The 25,029-nt window shown below is 37.3% G+C and overlaps 5 protein-coding genes across 5 annotated transcripts; 2 read left to right on the forward strand and 3 right to left on the reverse strand.

Moving 5' to 3' along the window:
• Nucleotides 1-2,161: 2,161 nt before the first annotated feature.
• Nucleotides 2,162-5,237, reverse strand: LOC116192921 (vesicle-associated membrane protein 724). Its single transcript, XM_031521628.1, has 5 exons — nucleotides 4,864-5,237; nucleotides 3,896-4,037; nucleotides 3,674-3,794; nucleotides 2,639-2,701; nucleotides 2,162-2,555 (listed from the first exon to the last, which is right to left on the reverse strand). The coding sequence occupies exons 1-5, from the start codon at nucleotides 5,051-5,053 to the stop codon at nucleotides 2,406-2,408; spliced, it is 666 nt and encodes a 221-aa protein (XP_031377488.1). The 5' UTR covers nucleotides 5,054-5,237; the 3' UTR covers nucleotides 2,162-2,405.
• Nucleotides 5,238-8,677: 3,440 nt separating this feature from the next.
• On the forward strand, nucleotides 8,678-11,528 carry LOC116213097 (CAP-Gly domain-containing linker protein 1). The gene is made up of 7 exons (XM_031547914.1): nucleotides 8,678-8,924; nucleotides 9,038-9,076; nucleotides 9,274-9,327; nucleotides 9,414-9,467; nucleotides 10,007-10,060; nucleotides 10,967-11,038; nucleotides 11,157-11,528. The coding sequence occupies exons 1-7, from the start codon at nucleotides 8,865-8,867 to the stop codon at nucleotides 11,277-11,279; spliced, it is 456 nt and encodes a 151-aa protein (XP_031403774.1). The 5' UTR covers nucleotides 8,678-8,864; the 3' UTR covers nucleotides 11,280-11,528.
• A 1-nt stretch (nucleotide 11,529) lies between these two features.
• LOC116213089 (probable protein phosphatase 2C 40) lies at nucleotides 11,530-15,302 on the reverse strand. Its single transcript, XM_031547903.1, has 4 exons — nucleotides 15,076-15,302; nucleotides 13,044-14,153; nucleotides 12,263-12,527; nucleotides 11,530-11,902 (listed from the first exon to the last, which is right to left on the reverse strand). Exons 2-4 carry the CDS (start codon nucleotides 14,142-14,144, stop codon nucleotides 11,775-11,777), a joined length of 1,494 nt encoding a protein of 497 aa, XP_031403763.1. The 5' UTR covers nucleotides 14,145-14,153; nucleotides 15,076-15,302; the 3' UTR covers nucleotides 11,530-11,774.
• A 3,182-nt stretch (nucleotides 15,303-18,484) lies between these two features.
• On the reverse strand, nucleotides 18,485-22,257 carry LOC116210319 (alanine--tRNA ligase). Its single transcript, XM_031544183.1, has 8 exons — nucleotides 22,020-22,257; nucleotides 21,207-21,353; nucleotides 21,009-21,121; nucleotides 20,651-20,743; nucleotides 19,925-20,027; nucleotides 19,774-19,848; nucleotides 19,248-19,343; nucleotides 18,485-19,004 (listed from the first exon to the last, which is right to left on the reverse strand). The coding sequence occupies exons 1-8, from the start codon at nucleotides 22,101-22,103 to the stop codon at nucleotides 18,948-18,950; spliced, it is 768 nt and encodes a 255-aa protein (XP_031400043.1). The 5' UTR covers nucleotides 22,104-22,257; the 3' UTR covers nucleotides 18,485-18,947.
• A 2,005-nt stretch (nucleotides 22,258-24,262) lies between these two features.
• On the forward strand, nucleotides 24,263-25,029 carry LOC116210328 (protein RALF-like 33). The gene has a single exon (XM_031544195.1). It carries the CDS (start codon nucleotides 24,297-24,299, stop codon nucleotides 24,678-24,680), a length of 384 nt encoding a protein of 127 aa, XP_031400055.1. The 5' UTR covers nucleotides 24,263-24,296; the 3' UTR covers nucleotides 24,681-25,029.

Consider the following 25,029-nt stretch of genomic DNA (forward strand, 5'->3'; position numbering starts at 1 on the left):
AATATAAGCAATACAGTCAATTTATTAAGTTTTACTCGATGTGTACATATCTACATATGTATATATATATATATATATATAAAGTTGTATCCACCTTAATAAATGGGGATAGAATAGTAAATGTCTTAACAAATTAATATGCAATATAGATTTTAAATCACAATAATAATAGTAATAATTATAAAGAAATGAATATATCCAATGGTAAGTGTCTCAATAAAAATTAATATGCAAGATTTGAAATCACAGTAATAATAGTAATAATTATAAAGAAATAAATATACCCAATAGTAAATGTCTTAATAAAAATAATATGTAATACATAAATTATCCAATAGTAAATGTTTTGATAAAAATAATATGCAATATATAAATTAAATAATTATTATTATGCAAATAAATAGATAAATATATCCAATAGTAAATGTGTTAAAAAATTAATATATAATAATAATTATTAATGCCCATAGAGAAATAAATAAAATATCCCAAGAAATATATTAATCACTTATCGTTAAGGAGATCATTAGTAAATATTATTCATAATATTAAGGAAATTGGCAATTATTTAAAGTCTCAAAATAAATTTTAAAAATCAGTGTTAGTTTTATAAAAATTCAATCAAGAAATCTCACACGGAACCCATTTTATCGAAAATTATTCAAATACAAGACGTGAAATTATGTGATTGAGAATAAAAATTAGCTTAATACTAACTTTAAAAATTTAAAGATTTTATGATTATTCTTCATTCATTAATTAAAGCTAAGGAATTTCAATTTTTAGGATTTTAAAAATATTTTTCTATAATTAGATTGATGATTGTGAATATGTATATGAAGTGTTTTACACGAATTATTTGTCGAACTCTTCAATTAATATTATTTAGCGCTTGGGTTTGAAATTTACCCTATTGAAATTTATATAGTTTAAAAATTAATTTTTCTATACATTAATATAAATTATAAATGATAGCAATTACTGTCTTTGTATTTAATTTCTTATGTTAAAATTTTCTTTATAAAATCCGTGCAATGCACGGGTTTAATAACCTAGTGTGTGATATAATGTTATACAATAATACCCTGCAACAAAGAAACAAATGTCAATTTAGCACATTTATTTATATTAGGATAATTGAAAATAGAAAAATAACATATCGATATGTTGGGTTGCATGGATACTAATTTCGGACTACACTAACGAGGGTCTTTTTTATTCGTTTGCTGAAAGTTTTCCGGATATCGGTTATTCGCTCAACTCATGGTTGATCTCCTCTTTACTTTTCCTGCATTAACATCCATAAATATATAAACAAATATATTGTCCAAAAATATCACATATATACAATTTGCAAAATCCAATTGACTTATTTATTCAATCGGGTCATTAATTCTTACCTTATAGATTTACTCGCTATCATTTTTCACACCAAAAGAAACTTTTATAATCTATTTATATATTCAAAGAAAATAAAACAAAAAAACAACATTTTCCTCGACTACTTTTTTATATATTTATGTACAATTATTTCCCATAATTTTAATATTTCGGGCCATTTCCTATTATCATAATATTTTTAAATTTAATTGATAAAATAATAAATAAAAAGAAACTGCCGACACTTGTGCATTGCACGGGTTATATAATTAGTCTATCTATCTATAAATAGTAATTTATTACTCTCACGAAATAGTTTAGTCAACGAGAACCATCCACATATGTCTTTTCAACAAATCCTTAGCTCGTGGTACAATGTCCTTTTGAATTATCTGCATTAATGAACTTAAGAAACACTTTTTTTTTCCTTGGATAGTCATCCACGTATGTTTATTCAAGAGACAGTAGCAGCACCTTCACTTAATAATCTAAAGGTTTTAATTTCGTTACTCATTGTAGATCTACCAATGCCCCTTATTAGCTAATAGAATATATTTTATTATACTAGATCTATAAATTTTCCTTGTAATCGAGGAAAAATAAGAAAGAAAGTTATTGACTAAAGAAAACAGTTTCCATTTTTGTTTTAATGTGAAAGCTCATTTGTGTTTCATCGGATAATCAGAGTACACTACAAGTCTACGACAACTCAAATATGATAGGAAGCTGCCGAGAGCGAACTTCTCTAGATTCAAAATATACTACGACACACAATCCACAGTTTTAGGCAAAACACGAATATGCCATTAAGACACGAATATTGGCATCATAGCTTGCCCCATAAAGGCTCATGTTACAATACAATGTTTTGACAGATACATTGGCAAATGCTATTCCTTCATAAGACAACACAACCAATGATACATTTCTCTCTCCCCTCAAAGATAAACTCTACATGTATAAATTGAAACCAAGATTTTTGCTCTGTTCCAGAGTGTGTGATGATGGATGCATGGATGGATGAGCTAGTTGGTGCAATCGAATCCATGGCATATCGAAAGCCAGATTACCAGGACCAGAACTAATAGAATTCCAAGCACGACCAACTTGATCTTCATGTTCTGGTACCACATCTTTCGCCGAATCTGTGTGCCTTGTTTCTTGTACGCTTGGGCCTGAAAGTTTGGGAAATGCCCTTCAGCGGAATGTACAGAGGAAAGGGGAGAATTGCATTGAAAAGTGGTTGCCACTGAATTACCTGATCATGTAGGCTTTCAGTCTTTCCTGCTAGAACTGTCAGGTTCTCGCCTCTGTCGATTGCCTGGAAGGATGCATCAAGTTAAAACAATAGGATACCAAAGAAGCACTTCCAATAATATGTGCATATGATTCAAAACAGCAACTGAGTTATAGAATCAATTCTCAAGCACTCTCTTATTTCTGTAAACTCCCTGATAAAGCCCTTATATTCAGAAATTCACTCGATATACTCCCCAATGCCCCATCCTACTTCTGACCCTGCAGCAGGCCCTACCCATCAACGAGCTCACCAATGGTGTGGGGAGAAAACCACGATATCCAAATTTAGTCAGAATCAAATCTGAGACAAATGGAATTAAATCCGGGTTGTTGGGTGTGGGATTTTGGGGATAAGCTGATTCATCATAATACTTGGTATAGAAAACAGATAGAAACATATTGCTCACTGCCATCGATTGCTAGCGAAACAAGATTTCTGTCCATTACAAATGAATCAGAACTATCAAACGCCCTGAAACTGGAATCAAATTCCATACCAAAAACTGGACAAAGCTGCATCTTTTTGGTTTTCTAAGGATCATCCAGAACGACTTAATTAGCTAACTAAACCATGCTGACCCTCAGCTCTACTAAACTAGGAAAGAGAACATAGATGACAAAACCTGGCAATATAGAAGATCAACTTTTCAATAGAGGATTTAAGATTAATAGCATGGCAACACTATTGCAACTTTCCTCTGGCGATGGAAAGGGGGAAAAGGGGGAAAAGATTTTTCCTAAAAGAAACCACGGATAATCTCTAAAGCTCGAGCAATAACAAAGGTATAGAAGAATCCCCAATATCATATAGAATGTTGTTGTAAATGTGCCTCACAAAGGTGAACTACTTCCTCCTATAAGACAAGGACGAAACATCATGACGAACATGAGAGCTCGTTTCCAGAAACAACAGTATAGAGAATAGACAAACTAAGCAACCAAAATTGAAAGAGTTTAATGTCCCAGCTCAAGAATGTATAGCAAAAGATGATACCTTGTCTATATTTTCTAGCATAATACTTTTCACTTCTGAAACTTGAGCCTTGACTTTAATTAACTTGTCAATCTCTTCGGCGTGGTCAATAATATACTTCATGTGTTCCTTCATAATTGGCCTGCAATTGAAGTTAGATTATAATCCTAGATCTTGAAGCATTTTGAATGCTGCTTCACATATAAACCGCAGCATCTATAGAGCTGTCACGGAAGCACATACCCAAACTCCTTGTTGAGACTTTTGGCAGCAGCTGTGTCTGCTTTACCGCCCCCGTATCTTTTCTTAAAGTCCGCTCTCACACGCTCTAAAAATGCAATTGATATCTGCTTGCCTACCGACTCTTTAGCAACAACACAGTAAGCTGCATGATGCAGAAAATTAAACATCAATGGACGTAGGAAATAGGTATCTGTGATATGAAACAGGACCACGGCAAATTTACTTGTTTGGGCCATTAAAGTTCAGAGAAGTCTAAGGTCCACCTAAATGTACAAGTAATGCAAGTAAAACAAGGAACAACATTCTATCAACTCAAAGACAAAAAGCTCAAGTCAATCGCAAATAGTTTTGGGAAGTAACAAGCATCTTATAGAATTCACAAACGGTGGATGTGAAAACTAACAATTATGAGAAATGGTGCAAACCTAAATTGAACTACCCCTCGATGCAATTACAGGGACAAACCATCTTTAACCCAACAAAATTGAGGTATATTTCCTCAGAAGTGCATACCGAGACATCGAATGTTTAACGTCATGAAATAAGTCCTCTTTTTCCCCCCTCGTTTACCCAAAATTAATATCAAGAAGTACATAAATACAACATAATTGTCGCAGGACCTGTCATGCTTACTACATACTTAATTCACGTTACACATTGGCAAGTGCACCCGAGAAAATCCCGACAGAAAATTCAAAAATTCCCGGCATTTGGGATCAAGAATTTTGCTTTCGGCCAGTCAAATCAATTGATCATCAAGAAAAGAATGAACAATGCCAAAACTTTCCCTTTCAATATGAAATTCGAGCGATGCTTATTCAAACAATGCGAAATGCTAAAGCTTTAGATCCAACCACGTCCTTCATATCATACGAGCAATTGAGCTGTTACAGACAGAAAGAAGAGATCAGGGGGCGAGGTGAGCTCGACACAGTCAGTGTAGCGGGGGGAGGGGGAGGAGGACTCACCGTAGCCGTCCTCGACGAGGAAATTGAAGGTGTGGTGATCGCAGCTGTAAGTGAACTTGTTGTTGGAGGAAGGAAGCTTCTGGAGGCACTGGGCGGCTATGGCGGGGAAGTTGCCGGTGAACTCGGTGTACTCCGCCAGCACCATGGTTCCCCGGGCCACGAAGCTGTAGATGAACGATTCCTGGCTCATCGTCGTACGTCTTCACGCCCCCCCTCCTCACTGAGTCGACCCGGCTCCGAGAGAAAACTTCGAACGCACAGGGGGGGGAGAGAGAGAGAGAGACCTTGTCGTTCGTTCCTTCGTTCTTGCAGGGTTCAGACAGCGATTTCCTCTCCGTGGTCCTTCGCAGTAAAGCAAGGCAATGTCCGGTTTCTCCTGCCATTTTCTTAATTATTTATATATATTATCTATAATATATCGACTGGATTTTCCATTAAATAATATAATCCGGAGAAATTATTAACATTTTGAGGTAATAAATGGAGAGAAAAACAATGTTAGGTGCAAAAAAAAAATTTTCCAATCGCATATTAAGTTCCAATGAAATTATAAATCAATTTTAAAATTAACAGAACGTGAACATGTCTCATAAAATAAAATTATAAATCAATTTTATATCCAACAATTTCTAATATAGAAATAAATTTAAAATCGACCGCAATCCTAGTCCTTTTTTCGCAATAAATCTGGAATAGAAAAGAGAACTCTTTGGGCGTGTATGAATGCGGAGACTATTTGCTTTTCTATTTATGCTCAGCATTTTAACCATTTGCAAGCTGTTTTTTTGAATCGTGAAAATTAGTCAAGAAAAAGCGCCTTATAACCCTTATTGTCAATTTATCACACATAAATTTTTTTTAAAAAAAAGAGTTTCCTAACTCAATCAAGATGAAAGATTTGCACCAAGTTATTTTTAAGGACTTTGAGTAGATATTCTAAACGACAAGCACAATTTACAATCCGACCTAGCTATTTTAAATAACTTTTTAAATTGAATTTTCTTTTTTATATAAGTATTATTTTTGGGGAAAAATAGCACCATGCACCTTGATTTTTTGACTTTTTTCTTGCTGCAGCACAAATTCAAATTATTTCCTTATATAACATGAAAAAAAATTCACCCTGCATAACATGCCTCTACTTTTCGTCAAAAATTAGACGGAATGTTGATGTGACGGCCTTTTTGGATGTATTTTCGCACAAAATAAAACTTCAAGGACCTAAATTTAGTTAAATAAACTAAAAAAAAACGAAAGGCTTGACCGGAGGAGTTTGGAGCCTCTCATCGACCGCCTCAATTTGGGGGATACCCCCCCCCCCATTGGGGAGGCCTTGTTTGAGGAGGCTGGCGACCCCAATTCACCAACTCCTCGATTGGGGTCACCGGTGGAGACGCCTTGACCCTCTCTGATCAAGCATTTCTCTTTTTTTTTTCTCCTAAAAAATTTATAGTTTATTTAATTAACTTTATGTTCCTAAAATTTTATTTTGTGCGAAAATATCCTAAAAAAAGTCGTCACATTAGCATTCCATCTAATTTTCGATGGAAAATAGATGGTGTTTTGCGCGGTGGAATTTTTTTTTTCATGTTATATAAGGAAATTATTTGAATTTGTACTGTAACGTGAAAAAAAAAGTCAAAAAATCATGTTGCACGGTTCTACATTTTCCATTTTTAAATTAAATTTAAAGATTCGTGAGCAACTTAATTAGTCAGCTGGAGGTGAGTAATAATGTGAATTTGGTTGAAATTTTCGTTTTTCTTTTAGTTTTCTTTTTTTTTTTCCTTTTTTCATGTATTATTTGACTGGTGCTTGACATCTGAGGAAGTAAAGAATAGAATAATAAGAGAGATCAGTGTGGACGAAAGGGATTTGGTATAGATTGTGAGTAGACTGAGATTCTTAAATGGCGGCGCTTATATCTAAATAAATTAATAATGTTATTAATTATGTTATTATTATAACCCATTTCTGTCCCATTAAAAAACAACAAACTAGAAGCAGTGCCCCAAATTCTTTCTTTATTATTTTGTCGCGTAATATTGAACTTTCCTTTTCACCTACTCCTATCTCTTTTTATTTTTTAATGTATACCTTTGATATTTAAAACATAATATGTCCCGACTAATTCAGTTAAGTCGATTAAAAAAGTAAACTCTATGATTATAAATTTACTTCATTCACGATACTTAAATATGATATCTTATTTAAGAAAAACACACCACTAATATTGATATTTTTTTACTAAAAATACATTATTTAGAAATGAAAAGTAGAAGTGGCTAACGAGCCTGCAAAAAGGAAGCAACTAGAGAAAGCAGCCGCAAATTGCGGGCCTTGCACTACATATATTTATAGTCGTAATTATGACCTTCTCTTTTCCCTGATTAGGGAGGTATACGTACATAGCTAGTAGTTCACCAATGGCTAGTTATCCCTTGTGGATGTATTTAAACAAGAATATTTACAAAAAAAAAAAAGGACTGAATTTCTGTTTTATTTGAATTATTTGTAACTCAAGAACTTTATAATTGGCGGGGACAAATAATACGGGGTCTGTAAGTCAACGATGTTCGTGTCTACATATCGTCTGTTGACGGTAATTGTACATCCATCTTTATAATGAATGAAAGAAATGCCCGTGTTATTTTGTACAATCTATCTATTATATGTATTTAATTTTGACTTTTCAAACTTATGCGATGAGAGGCCACTATTCTTTTCGATGAGAGCTTACCATGTAGGATTTTAGACCATTTATTTGGTTTCCGATTGAGTGTCTCCTCATTCACCTTTCTTAATATAATAATCTACATGTAAATATATAAAAACAACAAATGAGGAATTTAATAATTGTAAAAGAAAATGAATCAACGTGGTCTCACAAACCTTGAATGAGTGTTTTTATTCATTGAAATACGAGAATAACAAAAACGCTGATAGTATGAAAATCTTGAACATAATTGCGCAAAAATAAATCAATATATAAAATTTTTAAAAAGTAAATTCTGAAATATATTTAAATACTATGTTATTTTTTAATATTTTAGAATGAGCAAGTTTTTGTTTCGTTAATTCCTCACCTTCTGGGCGTACATGGAGTAAAATAATTATTATTTTACTTTTATAATTATGTGATAAACTTATGATTGATATTAAAATTTCAATATATTTTATTTATATTAGATGCTTCACTACATGCTTTTTTTTTTGCCAATACTGCTTGGTTGAGTAAGTCGTAAAATATATTTCTAAACTAATTCCTCAAATAGTTGAAATAATTAATTTTTTCGATTCTTCACGTATCTTCTTTCATGTGAAAAGGAATTGACTAGCCTACCGTGAACGAGGGCCCTCCATTCGATCCACGAGAGCCTTCCAAATAGAATTCTGGGCATTCCCATCAACTGACTTTTTGAGTTTGATATTTAATATGGACATTTTCACAATTATTTCATTAATTTCAATTCTGCATTTTTTTATGAAATTCCTCTTCTCTCATAAAAATAAAAAATCGAAATTGTGTCAGCAGATTGGTAAATATTGGAACAAACCGATAACGAATAATTTCCTTTTATTTTCTTGATTTATTTCTCTTAAATGAACTGAAAAATCTCAAATGGGTTTGATGGTCTCAAAGGCGTGAAACTGGACTCAAATTCAAAAGGGCAGCTCGGCCCAGCCCACCAATCTGGCCCATGACGGATGGCCCGAACTTAAACGGCACGACAGCCTCTGTCTCCCTTCGTAATGACTGACTACTATTTGACTGATAAATAATAATAATTATTATTATTTATAAAAAAAAAAAAAACACGAACTTCTTCACATTTCTCCTTTCAAATTCAAAAACTTCGAATTCCGTTTTCTCACTCTGAAACTCTTCACTCTTCATCAAAATCAATTTTTTAGGGTTTGTAACTGAAGTTCGATTTGGATTTCCCTGCATCCACCCAAAACCCCGTCGGAATCTGCTTAAGATCCTGGTCTCCGCGGCTATGGCGGAATCCGATTCGGCTCCTTCCCCTCCGGTCGCTGCCGCTCCGCTCTCATCATCTGTCTGTACTCTCTCTCCTTTCCCCGCGATCGATGCGGCATCTACCCTGCTCGTGTTGTTGCTTTAATGATGGCGAAAAGAATATTTGACGATTTGTGCGCTTTTGTTTTGCAGAAGGAGGAGAATGTCACTCCGGTTAGCGCCAAGATCGCGGTACGTTCTCTGCTATTAATTTGGATATTTCGCTTCGAGAATCGCTTGATGAAGCTCATTCGGGGACTATTTGGTTTTAATCTCACTACTTTGAATTGCTACGGCTGATTGCTCGGAATCGATGTTAAATTGTTTCAGTGTAGTAAATTTAAGTTGAGATGTTTGGCTCGTTGGGTTCTGAAGTTTGTGTTCCCCAGGAATTGAATGAATCGAGGTCGGAGCTTCTTACGCGAATCCAGAGCCTTAAGCAGGTATGTAATTGAAGAGTCCATTCTGTTGTTTGCATCTTCAATCAATCTAGGCCGTTTCGAAACCTTTTTCTCTTTGTTTTGCCCAGGATCTGCAGAGTTGGAGGTCGAAGCTGGATACCCAAGTTAAGATCTACCGTGATGTAAGTGCTGATTGGTTATCTGTTCTTCGTGCAACTCTTGTCATTTATCATGCCCTTCGTGACCCTGTTATCGCATGTTTCTGGGTCGTTTGGAATCATATTGTCATGGAGAGAGCGAGCTGCCTCATTAAAGACCACTTTAAAATGTAAATCGAACTTAAGAATCTGTAATTTCTATAATTGATAAAATGGATTCTGGTGAGCTTTGAACTACTGAAGAGGGAAGCAGGGTCTTCCTTCCTTTTACTTTCTTACATGTTGATTATCATATCTGTTCTCTGATAACCTACATCAAGTCTTCTGCAATTCTTCCGTTTTGAACCTGTAGTTGTGCTTTCTTTAGGTTCTAGTGTCACCGTGAATTTCTACAAGGGACATGGAATTGTTGAATTTTATGTTATGCATGCTGAATTTATTTGATTTCTAGTACAAATACCCTCTTTTCTGGTCCAACTAGTCTAGCTAAAAGCTTTCGCAATTTCCAAGGATTAATATCAGGATTCTTTTGGGGTGGATTCATCTATGTCTTGGTGATGCAGGAACTATCAGAACTCAAGAAATCACTGAATGTGGAGGTGGAGCAACTCAGATCTGTGAGTATTCTACAGTATTTATTATAAAGTAGGATTTCTCATGGGTTAGTCCTGTCTGGAATTCCGAACGACCGCAATTGCATTAAACGGATTGGATATTATTTCTAAACCTAGAACCAAGATGCTATTTTGAGCTTCTAAGAGCCATGTCCGCGCTACACGCAGCGTCTTGTAGTGTAATTTAACATTAATAATTTCTTTCAATATATTTTTGGGCGAATATCTTTCAATATGTTAATTTAATAAGTAACTCATCCATTTTATTTCCGAAAATGTTTCAGATATGTCATTTTTCAAATGATGGACATTATGTTGTAGAAATATTATTATTTTATTTAAAACTTTAATAGTTGAAAATAGTAATGAAAGAAAAAAGAGGTGGGGGGGGGGGGGGGGGGGGGGGGAGGAGAACAAAAAGGCTTTGTGCCCGTGGAGGAGGTAGATGGAAGAGAAGAAAACGGGTGAGTGGTTGAGAGAAAATAGGAGTTGAAATAGGGTAGTTACTCAACTAAAATGATAATTAGAACCTTAATCTAGTGGTTGCTATTAATTCAATTTATTTTAGTAAGGACATTTTGGGAAAGTGAAAGTGAGACGAAAGGTAGTCTTTGGGCTTTATGATAGTAGAGAAGAGAAGAGGAGATATTTTGAAATAAACTAACCTTAAAGCTGGTTTGGACAGTCCTAGGACTCCTGTTTATTTTTGGGTTTCTAATAGATAAGTCGAATCTTTATTGGAGTGCTTCGGGTTAAACACAATGCTGGTCTTCAGAATAGATTACCCCAGTTCACTTTCTTGGTTCCAGTTTCAGCTTCCAGGGTTGGCTATTTCTTCTGACAACCCCTCTGGTGTTTGGCTTTGGATTAAATGCTAATAATTGTTCTCTTTTGTATGATAACTAATAGGAATTTCAAGAGCTGAGGACAACCCTTCAACAGCAACAAGAGGATGTCACTGCTAACCTGCGAAACTTGGGGGTATATATATATATATTTGATGAATGTCTGAATAATCTGGATATTAATATCGTTCATTTTCATGCTAGCCATGCCGTTAGATATGAAAACTGAATTTATTCCCCTTGGGAAATTGCAGTTGCAGGATGTTTCTGGCGATGCTAAGGAGGTCCCCAACACTATGGCCAAAGTAAAAGAAGAGCCAGTGACTCCAAGACACGAATCTCCTGTTAAGGAAGAGAATAAACCTTCCGATAGCTGAACTGTTACACAAGAAAATAAGAGTTCTGTAATGTGGAATTACTCAGTGTTGTGTAATATGAACTTCAACAGTCGCTGGCAAATTCGAATCAGATTTCCAACAGATGTAATTGTTGCCTCTGTTATGAGCTTTATCTCGAGCGTTGGGATTTATATTGGCATTCAGGAACCATCTTGATGCATCTCAATTGATATGTAATTGAGATGTAATCGTTGCCTATTAAATGAGCAAAGCTTTATCTGGGCAAAACTACTTCCAATGGCATTCTTTAAGTACTTATCTCCTCCACTCCATGTAGAGAAGAATCATCGCACCCTTGTTATTTACATACAGGATGGACTTCTTGCTGATCGAACAAAAGTCTCGATCATATGTCTATATACATTTGCAGGATTCATTCTTCGATTTGAAAGAAGAATATGAATTGCAACAAGAAACTAACAAATTAAGCTGATGCCCATAACTGGAGAATCTACGACTAACAATTCGGCCTATTCAAATCCAAGTAGATGCTTTCAAGGTCCGTTGATTTGTTCCAAGAATGATCACCATGACAGTCACATCATCATGATACTTCCTCCTCCGCCCAGCTGGAATATTCATCAGCTCTTCCATACTGAAACCTGCGATAACAAAATGAACGCCTTATTAGGATCGCCCTGTCAGCTCGTAAATTCACGATACTTGACTAAGGAGGAGTTTATAAGAACCGGGACCAGCTTCTGAAGCAGTCGAGCATTGGCCAACGGGCCCACTGGGGGTTAAAAAACGTCCAAGAGCCATATTTTCACTTTGATACATTGCCAAATATCAGCCCAGGCATATGACCAGCTCAAATCAGTCCAGGCATATGACCAGCCTTAGTCTGATGAACCAGTCGGTCCCGATGTCTTACGCTTTATATGCTTCGGGCTGTTTGTGCAATAGGCCTTTTGGCTTTTGTTGCAGAAGACACAATTAAAAGACACTGTTGAAATATTTACCAGCGTTTTTAGCTGCCCTTGCAACAAGTTGCTCCAGCAGGAATTTCGCAGGATCAGCGGAAGGATCATTGAGGATACAGGAGTGGACGAGCATCACGACCTCCAGGTTGCTGAAGAAATCAAACAGACCGTCACTTGCAACCACGACAAAGTGGTCGTCTTTGGATATCTTGTGAACATTCAGCGATGGTTCAGTGGAGATATACGGAGGGCTCTTGAGGTCTCGGATTCGGAGAATGCCCATCAGCGCATCATTCAAGTTTTCCTGGAGATGAATGGAATGTAAGTTAGTAATTACAACTAATATACGGGGACGGAAAAATGACAGGAAATTTCCGCAATGTTCTTGTAATAACTCGAAAATAATTTTTTTGGATAAAAACAATAGATGGTGACCTCTGAAGCAATTTACATTTCGCAAAAAAATTCCTCATGGATTGTGCTGAGTAGAAAACTTAATGATGAAAATCTACTGGGCTCTTTGTGGTTCAGGAAATTGTTGTGAGTTTGAAAACAAACTCAGAGTTGTTGTAGAAAACCCGATTTTGCCAGGCAGCCGAAGATAAAAATGAAGATATATATAGAGAAAGCACCAATGTCTACACTCCCTAGAAGCAAGCTTTTCAAAGTTTCTCAATTTTTAAAGGAAAGATAATGACGCCTAATGATATTATAAGATTCCGATCCAGTCCTAGTGCATTTGCTAGCTTTGTCCATGATTTTCCCCGTATATATGACAAAACATCTTATACCAAACAATTAAATGATCGAAAACAGCTACCTTCTTCAAGTACCCGACTCCAAAGGCACGGGTGACCTTCAACTTCCCTTTCACCCTACCCATCACAATTGTCTTTGGGTCATCGGGGTGTTCACAGAGTACTCGGGCTTTTTCAATTTCATTATCAACAGTATGACTGTCAGTGAGCTGAACAGCTATCAGTTCCTTCTCCCCCTTAATATCATCGGACTCTCCATACGTCGCCAAAATGGCTCTGCTATCTCCGAGGTTGAGGGTATACAAGTTGTTCCCTTGAAGAAGCACTACTAGAACACAAGAACCTACTGAAACTAAATCAGGACGATCATCCATTTCCTGCTCGACCATGTGCAGGAAGTCGTTCTCAGCCTGATTCAGAGCTCGATGTAGGGAATCGAGGATTCCCTGCTGGAAATGGGAGGAGTCCTCAAGCATATTATCGAACTCTGACCGATTGATCTCATTATTGTTACCGTCCAGGATGTAGGGGAACGGCCCACCGGCATTTAAATTTTGGGTGATTGTGTCATAGAAAGTCCCAGCAAGAAAATCGGCAGCATCCCTTCCGTTAAACCCGTCATAAATTGCACAAAAGAGAGATCCATTCTCCTCAGAGCAGACGGCTTGTACCCTGTCTTCACCAGCTGCTCCACCTGCCACCTGTAACTCCATAGCCCCAAGAAACCCTTCACTCCTCGAAGGAGCACTCATGGGCTTGAATGAATAAGAGTCATTCACGAGAGAGTCGCTATGGTAAGACGGGCTGCAGCTCAAGTTCGAAATACTGCTCTGGAGGGAAGATGAAAGCATGTCTAACTTTGACAGGGTTGGAGAAGAGGGGACTCTGCGGAATGAGTTCGGGGAATCCCATACCGGTAGTATCTCTTCCCCGATTAGCCCGTTCAAGATGTTTGTGTTTGCTAAGGTTGCATTGGCACTTAGGGCTGCCCCGGAGAGGCAAGAGAAGCTGCTGGTCCTTTGTATCTTGCTGTTCTTCCAAGGGATGTTGACTCCTTTGGAGACCCCAGTGAGACCTGCAGCATTATAGTCACCGCAATTATACCCAAAACTGACTTGATAGTCAGCTTCAAATTTGGTCATCGCTTCTCCTCCCAATCCCATCGCTTAGGCCTGCAATAATGTAAATGCCTCGATAAAGAGATGTGCTTAATATAAATCACGATGAAGAGGAAATCGATCAATGCGACAAGCACTTATAGGTTCGAGTACATTAACAAATCCTGCAGAGCCATGTTCTGTACGAAGAAATGCACATATGATGGAACACAATAGCCAAGAAAATTGTCCAGTTTCATATGGCAACTCCATTCTCGTGCCTTTCCACTCCTTTGCACTGATTACGATGCAACCCCTTTTCTGGTAATCAAAATATAAAAGCAAACAATGTTCCACTAGAAGAACAGAATCGAATCCCTTCTTCAGAGCAAAAACTCAAACAAACCCTTCGGTACTTGTTGGTCTAAAGCTCATGCAGATGCAGTATCGCAATCGCAAAGAATAACCAATACCCTTCATACTAATTTCTTCGTGAAGACTTATAATACCACATCCCCATCTCAATGAAAACGAGAGTCATCAATACAGGATTATAACGAACACTCTCCGGAGAAAAAAAACATATCGAACGCAATAGAAAAAGGTTAGTCCGATAAAGAAAGCGAAAATTTTGATCGCCATCTGACAAAATTCATATCCAATCGTCAGCTCTGCATATTTCCAAGTTTCTCATCTCGTTCGATTTCGGAAAAAACAAATACACAAATCAGCACTGCAGATCTCATTTCCCCAGGAAAAAAAAATCCGTTCTTTTTCGCCAAAAAACAAGGAAGCTTCCAATAACAAGCCTTTTCACACTGAGAAATGAAAGCAGAGAACTTTCTGCAACAGCTTGGTGCTCTCGAATCAATACTATGAATACACCAACACAGAGATGAAAATGGACGAAACTGCGACACGAATCGTGAGCAATGAAGAAGGCTAAAGCGATCAAGGGAAACCCATTGAAATACGGAAAAATCGGATGAAATCTTACCCCCGAGTTGAAAGACTGCCAAGATCAGCAAGAACAAGAGATGAAGAACGTGCCCATGAACTATCAGTGGATGATATTTATGCCCAGAAAAGCAGAATTGTGCAGGGAGGAACGAGTCAAAGGCAACGGGAGGTGAAGATTGGGAGAGGAAGGTTATAATGAAATGCACAGGAAAAGGCTACAAGTGGGGAGAATCTGCAACTTGGGGGGGGGGGGGGGGGGGGGGGGGGGGGGGGGGGGCTTAATGGGATCGGATGGTCGCTGGAGATGGAGAAGAGAATAACAGAGAGAGAGAGAGAGAGAGAGAGATTTGTGTGGGGGCGGAAATGAAACGAAGAAAATCTGTTCGTTGAGGCTGAGGATTCATTCATTCATTCATGGGATTTGTCTTTGTCAAAGAAAGAACGGTCAGCGGTTACGCTGTTTTCGAGCTCGTCTGTTGAACACGAAGCAGGGCAAAAATGGAATTATATTAATAAATTCAATATTAGAAGCAACCAAAGAACAAATAAAAAAAAATCAACAAAGATTTAATTGACATGTTGATTCGTGTGGGACTCGCATGTAATTCCCCCATAGACATTAGGGTTTATTGAATTGTAAGAAGAAGCGAAGCGAACGGGACCGTATCGATCCATTAAGACTTCCATGTTCAATCGAGAAACAATAGGGTCTCAGAAGAGGAAGGATCCATCATGTTTGCGGTCGCCACTGCTGCTTTGGAATACCCTGAATCACATCAAGATCGAACACGCTCACACACACCTTGGACGTGTTATCATGTCATGATCCGGGCAAGTAAATCCGACGAGGCAAGAGGGACGAAAATCAAGATAGTGATATAGACATCGTTCGATAAAATTCACTTTTATAACACCTAATGTCGTATAACTGCAAAATTTCATACGGGCATAATAATGCCTCCTAGGCAAGACATATAATCAAGAGATGGGTTATGACGGGAAATCAAAATTCCAGATTGGAAAATTTTGTTAAAATTTTTTAAAAAAAAGGAAAAAAAAAAGACCGAGACTTTAATAGAAAAATTCAGCTCTCATAAAATAATTTATAATAATAGATATAATATGATTTTTTCTGCAATCGTAATAATATTGCAATTATTGAGACAAAATATGGATGATATTTCAGATAAATGTGAGTGGAGCCAGAGGCACCGCCCCTATCAGCCATGCAATTTATACGCGGACTGAGGGGACTTATCCCGTACCGTACGTATACCCACCTCAAATCCTTTACGGTTATCAATAACGTGTCCCGATAGCATCATCTCTCTCTTTTTATTTTATTTATTTTATTTTATTATTTTATTAAACAATGAAAACTCGTCCGTAAGCATGTACCTGTATGTACCTTCTTCTTTTTTAAAAAATTTTAGCTTTTTATATCATTTTTTTTAAATAATAAGGACGGTACTACTCACGACTCTCTCGTGCTTAGTATATAATCCCACGGACAGATACGTCCGGTCACACAAGTCGTATTGATATCAATAAGAAATATTTTCTTGTATAATTTTCGAGAATATTCTATATACATTTCTCATCAAATTGCATATGCTACTTTTCCAATATAATTTGGGCATAAGAGGAGTGATTTCCAAACTATTAAATATAATTTGTACATAAGAAGAAAGAGAAATTAGTTTAGCTCATGTTATAGATATATAAGTTAATATACAACGTAAGGAGTTTAAAATTTGACTACAAACTAGTGTTCAAACCCGTGCTTTGTACGGTCTTATTTTTAATAATTGTCGCGATTTCTAAAAAAAATTAATTCTTATAATTAGAAGCATTAAAATTTCAAATAACAATCTAATATATTAGGCATCGTTAATATATGGCACATTCTTATGATTAGTAAAATTTAATTATTTTATATATATATATATATATGCATAATTAATTATATTTTTTAAAAAAAAATTCTAATATCTATTTTATATTTTTATCGATTAATTAATTGTTTTAGGATTATTAAAGGTTTTTTTTAGGCTAGTACAATTTGATATGACCATACGTGACCTGTTAAATTTTTTTCCTTTTTAATGACCATAAGTTTATTAAATTAGTAACTTCTGGTAATTTTTTTAGATTATTAGCATTACTTTGCAAAAACACAAATTTATCAGAAATCACAACCTTTGGTTTTGCTATATTTTAATTGTTTTTAATTCCAAAAATTAATTTTTTTACAGAGAAGCACGAAAATCAAAATTAATTTTTCGTAATTTTTAATTGCATAAACTCAAACATTTTAATTGTTGTTCGAGTGAGTTTTACTATAAATAAAAATAAATATTTATATTTATAAAACGTTTGCTGTATCTATAAGTATTTTTTCGTTCTGAAAATTAAATTGTTTTTAAAATATTTAATTGCATTATCTTAACAGCATTTATTACGATTAAAGTGAATTTTACTTATATAGATAGATTAAGAGTTCATGATTTTAATGATATTACTATATATTGAGGTTATGTGTTATATCGAGCATCGCATAAATTATGAATTTAACATTATCGACTGAAAAGATTCTAGCCCCGTGACATCGCATAGGCATTTTGCCCAAGTTTATATTATTTCGTATGCGATAACGTGTCATGTCGAAAAAACCTAATGAAAAGTCTTTACAAGGAATCTCCTTTTCTTTTCTTTTCTTTTTTTCCTTTGTTTTTTTCTGTTTACCATTTGCAGTTGATTAGGTCTTTAGCGAGATCCATTCTATCTGTGACTGGCGAGCTATGAAGATTGAAGCCAAAATCTTTTTCGCTTTTTATCGCGAGCTATCGCTAAGAAATTCTATCGAGTTGCCAACGCTGCTACATTCAACGCACAACATTCGACGGAAAGCAAACGCGAGCACAACCATAATAATCTTCCAGTTCCTCAAAAATACTATCACCAATGGTAGGATGAGGCGGCCGCCTTAAGGCGATGGTTCGAATTGTTCTTACTGTCTTATCAAATCGTATCAAATATGCTCGATCCAGAATGTATGGCGAGTAGCCGTCAACGGTGAATCTCTCAGATATGAAGAGCGAAAAAATCTCTGGCAGAGTCAATTTGATGAGTTGGGTCTTCCACTGCCATCAGAATCTGACGAATTGTGACAAAATTATGTGTTCTACAAATGGCAAATCCTTGAATGGAGACATTCTTAAAGGAGCAACGCTTTCCTACCATTCAAACAGAACAATCCAAACTCGTTCGCCTCAGATTGAGGTTCCAATAACGCTGTCGATTGATCTATCTGCAAAACGGGTCATTTCAGCAACAACTTGTGGAGATGACTACTTCAAGAAAGTCGAGCACAAACATCCTAAGGTCGAGAATTAGTCGACAGGTTCAAAATTGACAGCTATGAATTTGGACCAACCCCCTCATCAAGTTCTAGAAAGTTGCCGATATAGATAGTACAATTTGAACGGACACCAACACGGCTCCACTCACTCGTGCTGACCATTACATCGCACACGTGTTCCGTTCCGTGCATCATCTACAACTTCCAAAATCGCTATCCCAAAACAACTAAGCCCCAATTCAGTATCACCTTCTAGTCCAAGATCAATGGAAATCAGACGATAGATGAGCCTAGGAATAGGTATTCTATGACAGACGTGATTGATTACAGTACAGAAACTATATGTTTTTAGTATATATATCCGGCATGGACATGCAGAAGCCTGTAAGCTGTGTACTTGATCGATTTACTCAGGACAGAAATAGCATAACTCAAATTAAATGAACTCTAGAATTCTTCAATCGCTAAACTGTAGTTTGTAGAGGAGGGAGTCTGATTCTGCAGTAGTCACGTATGGTGAGTACATAGCGTGCTCCTGAAGATCGAGCTCATTCAACGTTGTATAAAACTTTGGTCATTCCCTTTTTTGTTCGGATTCGAGAAACCTGAGACCATAAATTATGCCGCTTACTCAGGGAAACACATCTCCGAAATTGAGACTGGAATGAAATGTACACCTAGTTCTCAACTTCTCATGAACCACAAAATATGCACGTGCATGGGCGCTGATGATATAGCTAGAGGTGTATTAGAATAAATGATGTGGACATTCAAGATATACCAGTAGCATAAGAAAATATGACCTTCATGAAATGAAATTGAGATATGTGAGACAATAGAGAACTTGCCTTCATGCTGATGATCTCTGATATATCGTCAACATGGGTACCACCGCAGGGGCATCCAGGATTGTCCCCAAACTTCAGAATGCGAGGAGTGCTATTCTGCAATAATAATTGTACAATAAAATCACACAACTGCTGAATGGGATGATAGGAACTGTATAATCAAGTTGACATGCTCCCCACTTGTACTGGACAGACATAAATATTTATCAGCAAGTTGAATGAACACAAATTCTAGAAAGTTTTAACTTTATCTAAAAATTATTCCATATGTGCTGAAAGATATATAATGATATAACCACTAAGATGTTCACTGGAGTTCAACAAGTTTCGAAAGTTTATCAAGCGGAGACATCAATCACAAAAATGATACTCGTGATGGGTAGGTGACTAGGATATAGAAATTACTCTTCTGTACATCGAAAACTCTTCAGTTGCCTTTCGGTTCAATAAGTAATGTGACTTCACTTGCCCCGTTTACATAGCAACCAGCAGAGTTGATTTTCTTACAGTTTGCAGGAGTACTGACCTGAGGAATATAATCAGGAAGGGAGCCACCACACAGATCAGAAGCATCTCCATAAGGGAGCACAGCCACCAAAACCTGTAAGATATAAAATATAAGCATGAAAAATACAGCGAGCAATAAGAATTAATAAAGGCTGAAGCTTGAAGCATACTTTTCCACCACTAGATATCAGAGCATTGGCTTCCCTCTCCAATTCGATTTGCTTGTTTTGGAGATCAGTCTGTGAAATTGTGCCTTTGTATTCAACAAATGGCCTGTAAAAGCCCAACTTGATCAAAAGCTTGAACCCCATATCCATTATCATGTATCAAGAGCTTTCACCATGATTACATTCTGCACATATATGTTTTTTCCTTCTTATCGAGACTTAATCCTTAGATACTTCACCCTACCACTAGGTGATGCTACTGCTAGGCACCAAAAAAAAAAAAGGACAACGAAATTGTCACCACAAAAAATTCCTTTTTGCCTTACAGCGAGCAGCTCAAACTAAGGCTTATGGAAGCAATCACAATTCATGAATTTCGGAGTTAGGATGCAGAATAACTATCTATTATGTGTGTGTGTGTGTGTGTGTGTGTGTGATTAAGATATGCTTAAATGAGTGAAAAGCCCACTTCAAAGGCCCAAATAATTTTTGGCATCTTATTTTCCATAAACAACTAACAAGAATGGAGCACCTTCATGAGCTCATCAATTCATAAGCCTTTAGCCAACATTCATAGTTTTGAAGGAAAAACAAGAACATACAGCGACATCCCCTTCTCATATAGTGAAAAGAATAAGAATGCTTGCTGTTTCACATAGTAAAGTTCTGCAAGTGACCAACAATATTAACTCACAAATTCGATTGTATCCTTCGAAAAGTAGATCATACCCATCAGGGAAATGGTAGCCTTTCCCAGGCTCAAGATGTCCCAAGCCAACATTCTTCATGCATATGTCCAGTAAATGCCCAGCTGAATGCAATCTACTCAGAATGATCAAACCAGAGTATGTGACCATGTCAGTCAGCAAACAGGACTTAAAACAAAGTGAGACCTATAAACTCTTTCAATAAGAGGGCTATCAATCAGCATTAGAGAATTCTTCTTCTTTCCTTGCCATTTAACAAATAATGAATGTTATCGAGCAATTCAGCAACATGAATAAGATGAATTTTGTTTTCCGTTTATCGGCTTTGATCAAATAATAATCACATTAATGCATCAACACTGCTCCTCAACAACAGATACCTGGAATTAAGCTTGCGTCTCGGCTCATCCACAGACAGAACAACCTCTTTCCCTTTCTCGAACTCTGACTCGGAAACTGCAGCAGAACTATCAACAAAACCATAGTGAAAAACCTACATCATCCAATAAAATCAAACTCAATGATCCACAGAAATACACAGCTAAAAGCTCTTAATAAAAGAATGGAGCCGGCATTACGATTCCGTCTTTCAATCTAACATCTTCGACAACAAATTTCAACTCCGAATCCCCAACAGCAATAACGCCGGTATCAGCTGGCTGGCCTCCGCCTTGGGGATGGAAGACCGTAGAATCCAATACCAGAGCTTGTCTACGATCATCGACCTTAAAAAGGAAAATAAATCAAATTCTCATAAGCATGATCACTTTACCAATCCATAAATAAACGAAACCCCACTGCCTGCCTATACTCCTTTCTATCATTTCTCAGAATCAAATAGAATTCAATTTCATCACCTAAAAATCAAATCAGAACAACCAATGCATTGGGCCGTTTGGATTCAGAGTTAAAGTTATTTTGATTTTGATTTTGATTTTGATTGTGAAAAAGGACAAATGAGATGTGATTATAAATTTGACTTGGGAAACGTGTGTTTTTGTTGTGTAGTGTGTTGAGTTAAAGTTAAAGTTAAAATTTTTGAATTGAGAAATGTGTATTTTTGTTGTACAGTGTGTTGAGTTAAAGTTAAAGTTAAAGTTAAAATCGGGAATCTTTCAATCCAAACGGGGCAATTAATAGAATTATGCTTAAGATGCTTTCATGATCACCTTTTCTTTTCCAATTAAAGGATTTAAAACTTCAGACACAGAGTTAAATGGGAAGCTCGGCGAGCAAAACTTAACAGTGAAGCCAATCAGTCATCAGCACCAAGCGACAATGGACGGAGAAATGACGGAAAATCTCACCGCATTCAGTTCCTCACCAACCAACAGGAACAGGAATGGAATAAAAACGAAGTTCGTCAGTGATCGGGAAAAATTTCTACTGACCTTGAAGAAGCTGAGAACTGTGGCTGAGGATCGGAGCTTCAGCATGTCGGTGTAGTATTCGAGCTTCGTCGGGGCGGAATCCATTGCGCAGCCGGCGAGTTGACCGAGTCAGAGCTGCCACTCTTTAAACTGTCTCGTTTATCATAAGCTTAAGCTCATCTCAGTTTTTTCTCTGAATAAAAGCCGGGGAGGAGACAGTGTAGCAACCATCAGCTTCACGGTCCTTATGGAATGTTCCGTTCGTCCGAAATGATAAAGGCAACACAGCCCACCTAAATTACAATGACCCATTAAAATATACAGTGAGCCCAAATAATTCATATAGATAGAGGATAATAATTTATTAATGCAAACGCTTTCATACTTAAATCGAATTTTAACTTCTTAATCTCTTCACTAACGCTAGCTTCTTATATTTAAGTCGAGTTTCAACCTTTGACCTCATCTGTAGAAGACGAAGTACGTTATCAACTGGGCTAACTTGGTGGTTAAACTCATCTCAGTTATTCGTTTATCATGGGCGCAGCCGGCGTGTTGACGGAGTCAGAGTTGGCTCGTTTATCATAAGCGGAAACCCCCCGGTCGTTATTCGCTTTCATCGAGGAGACGTGGGCTTCATGATCCGGTCGAATGGGCTTTTTTCTTTTATTTGACCCACTTGAAATATTTCCATTTGAGAAGAATTGGGCCGGCCCATGGTCTCTTGAAGAGTATTATCTAGTTAGTCACCCGATTCATTCTCGGTTTTCAGGCGTAAACTTAAATTATTTCAAGGTTCTTTCGATATGTGAATGTGATAAACATAAAGTATGTGCGTCACAGGAGGTTCAAAATGATAATTTTCTAGTTGTTTACCCTTCAACCAACACGACTAGTGTATTGAGTAATTTTTTATTCCCGAGTCTTGCTGATCTCACTCTTGCATTAGTATATGAATTTCAGGAGATAGCGGACCTAAAGCGTAGACGACTCCAACATTCTCTCTATGGGTCTTTTCGGTATGACTATTAAAGGAAATTGGATTGTTTGATGGTTTGAGATCTTCACATCATCAACGGATGAAATTAGATCCCAAATTTTCCACTTTATTGTAAGTTGCACCTGAATTTTTCGATTATAACATGTGTCTTTGGATTAACAGAAGACGGGCAAAACATAAAATGAACATGCATAAAAAAAATAAAAATCTTACCAATGAGATTTGAAGTTAAAAATCTTAATATGAAAAATATCACTCTGTGAAGTCTCATTTTGTCAATTGTACCGATAATCTTAATAATGAGATTTGAAGTTAAAAAATCTTAGTTTCAGCTCAACGGCAAATATCATTATAGGGAGTCTCCTTTGTCAAATTCGACATGAATTTGGTGGGGTGGATCTAAAACAAGATATGGTTTAAGATTTGAATTGCATAATTCCTCGAGGCTATGATTGATCAGTAGCTGATTAGGCCGGGAAAGAACGCGGCTGAGCCGCTATCAACCGCCCCGGTGAAAAGGGCATCTGGTCCCATGTGCAAAGCCCGCATTTAACTCCAAAAAGAACCATCCGTAGCAGGCCATTGATAATGAACCTTTTTATATATATATATATATATATATATATATTCATTTATTTTCTATCTATCTATTTATTTTAAAGCACGTCTCTTTCAATACACAAGGGGGACCCTGTCACATTAGTTGTCCATTAACTGGCTTTAGTTGGCTTGAGAAAGATCATCACTCATCCATTTGTCTCGACAAAGAACTAGATTGATGCCCTAATTGAAGGAGAGGAATTGGAAAAACAAAAAAAACAAAAAGAAAAATCACTCCTCACTTACCCGATCCACGAAGAGAGACGACCGCATCCGTCGTGCCAGTGACTGACCTGATATCAAATTCGAAATGAATGGCTTGAAAAAGTAATTCATAGGATCATTGGGTAGCATATCAAAAATTACACGTAACTAAATCCATTGTTCGGTTCCACATTTGAAGGCCGCGATTAAATCATGTGATGATGATGTATGATCGAACTTTGGACTTCGTTCATATATCGAGTCTTTGAATTTAGGTGGGACCCACCTCGACCGACTCAGCTGATTTTGGCCTCACGTACATCTGAAACAGATTATTTACTCTCGAGTTGGACACGTGGAAGGCAAATGCGCGTAACTGAGTGGCAAACATGTAAATGTCTCCCAACTCGAAGGGTATTTCCACCCCTACCGTCGTTTATATTCCCGAGAACATCTCCGAGGCTCGGTCACTTTACATCGCATAGCCGAGAAAGATGGGAACCTGCTCGAAGCGAGTGATCCTCACGTTCTGCGCGCTGCTAGCTGTCCACGTGGCCGTCGCCGCCGCCGGCCTCACCGCGGGCCAGGAGCTGGCCTTCTACGCTGCGGAGTCCGGATGCAAGGGGACGATCGGGGAGTGCCTGCTGGCATACTCCGGCGGAGGTTGGGACGAGGACGGGTCCGAGGAGTTGGGGATGGAGTCGGAGACCGCCCGGCGGATGCTCGCGGGGGTGGGGAGGTACATAAGCTACGGGGCTCTGAGGAGGAACTCGGTGCCGTGCTCCCGGCGTGGCGCGTCGTACTACAACTGCCGGCCCGGGGCACACGCGAACCCCTACCGTCGCGGCTGCTCCCGGATCACGCGCTGCCGCCGCTGAGAGCTCGGCCTCGGCCAATTCGATTAGTACGCTCCAATCCATTGCTCCGGCGACTTGATTTGATTGCTAATCGCCATTTAATTTTCTCTGTTTGTATGGGGCTTATGTTTAACTTTGTTGGGGGTATAGTGTATTTTTGTATAAAGGGAAAGAGGGTATCTAGTTTAATTAATTACTAGTGGATGGCGAATAATTCCGATGATCGACCGCTTTATCGTCGTGTTTGATGTGATGAAATCGACGAAACTCCTCGCATTGTATGCGCATTCGGCAAATTTAACCCGATTGTAATGACTATTGCTTGATCTAGTGCGTCCAGTGGTCTCAATGTTCAACATTTCTTTATTTT

Source organism: Punica granatum, chromosome 1 (genome assembly GCF_007655135.1).
Source record: "Punica granatum isolate Tunisia-2019 chromosome 1, ASM765513v2, whole genome shotgun sequence".
Classification (NCBI taxonomy): domain Eukaryota; kingdom Viridiplantae; phylum Streptophyta; class Magnoliopsida; order Myrtales; family Lythraceae; genus Punica; species Punica granatum.

Coding starts and splice junctions, on each gene's coding strand:
- LOC116192921 (XM_031521628.1), bottom strand. CDS start 5,053: ATGAGCCAGGAATCGTTCATCTACAGCTTCGTGGCCCGGGGAACCATG. Junction 2,702..3,673: donor TGCTAGAAAATATAGACAAG/GTATCATCTTTT, acceptor GCATCCTTCCAG/GCAATCGACAGAGGCGAGAA. Junction 2,556..2,638: donor CTGAAAGCCTACATGATCAG/GTAATTCAGTGG, acceptor CCAAACTTTCAG/GCCCAAGCGTACAAGAAACA.
- LOC116213089 (XM_031547903.1), bottom strand. CDS start 14,144: ATGGGATTGGGAGGAGAAGCGATGACCAAATTTGAAGCTGACTATCAA. Junction 12,528..13,043: donor GAGTCGGGTACTTGAAGAAG/GTAGCTGTTTTC, acceptor ATTCATCTCCAG/GAAAACTTGAATGATGCGCT. Junction 11,903..12,262: donor AAGGGCAGCTAAAAACGCTG/GTAAATATTTCA, acceptor TTGTTATCGCAG/GTTTCAGTATGGAAGAGCTG.
- LOC116210328 (XM_031544195.1), top strand. CDS start 24,297: ATGGGAACCTGCTCGAAGCGAGTGATCCTCACGTTCTGCGCGCTGCTA.
- LOC116213097 (XM_031547914.1), top strand. CDS start 8,865: ATGGCGGAATCCGATTCGGCTCCTTCCCCTCCGGTCGCTGCCGCTCCG. Junction 9,077..9,273: donor CGGTTAGCGCCAAGATCGCG/GTACGTTCTCTG, acceptor TGTGTTCCCCAG/GAATTGAATGAATCGAGGTC. Junction 10,061..10,966: donor AGGTGGAGCAACTCAGATCT/GTGAGTATTCTA, acceptor GATAACTAATAG/GAATTTCAAGAGCTGAGGAC.
- LOC116210319 (XM_031544183.1), bottom strand. CDS start 22,103: ATGGATTCCGCCCCGACGAAGCTCGAATACTACACCGACATGCTGAAG. Junction 20,028..20,650: donor GGCTACCATTTCCCTGATGG/GTATGATCTACT, acceptor GGGCTTTTACAG/GCCATTTGTTGAATACAAAG. Junction 19,849..19,924: donor TGATATCTAGTGGTGGAAAA/GTATGCTTCAAG, acceptor TATATCTTACAG/GTTTTGGTGGCTGTGCTCCC.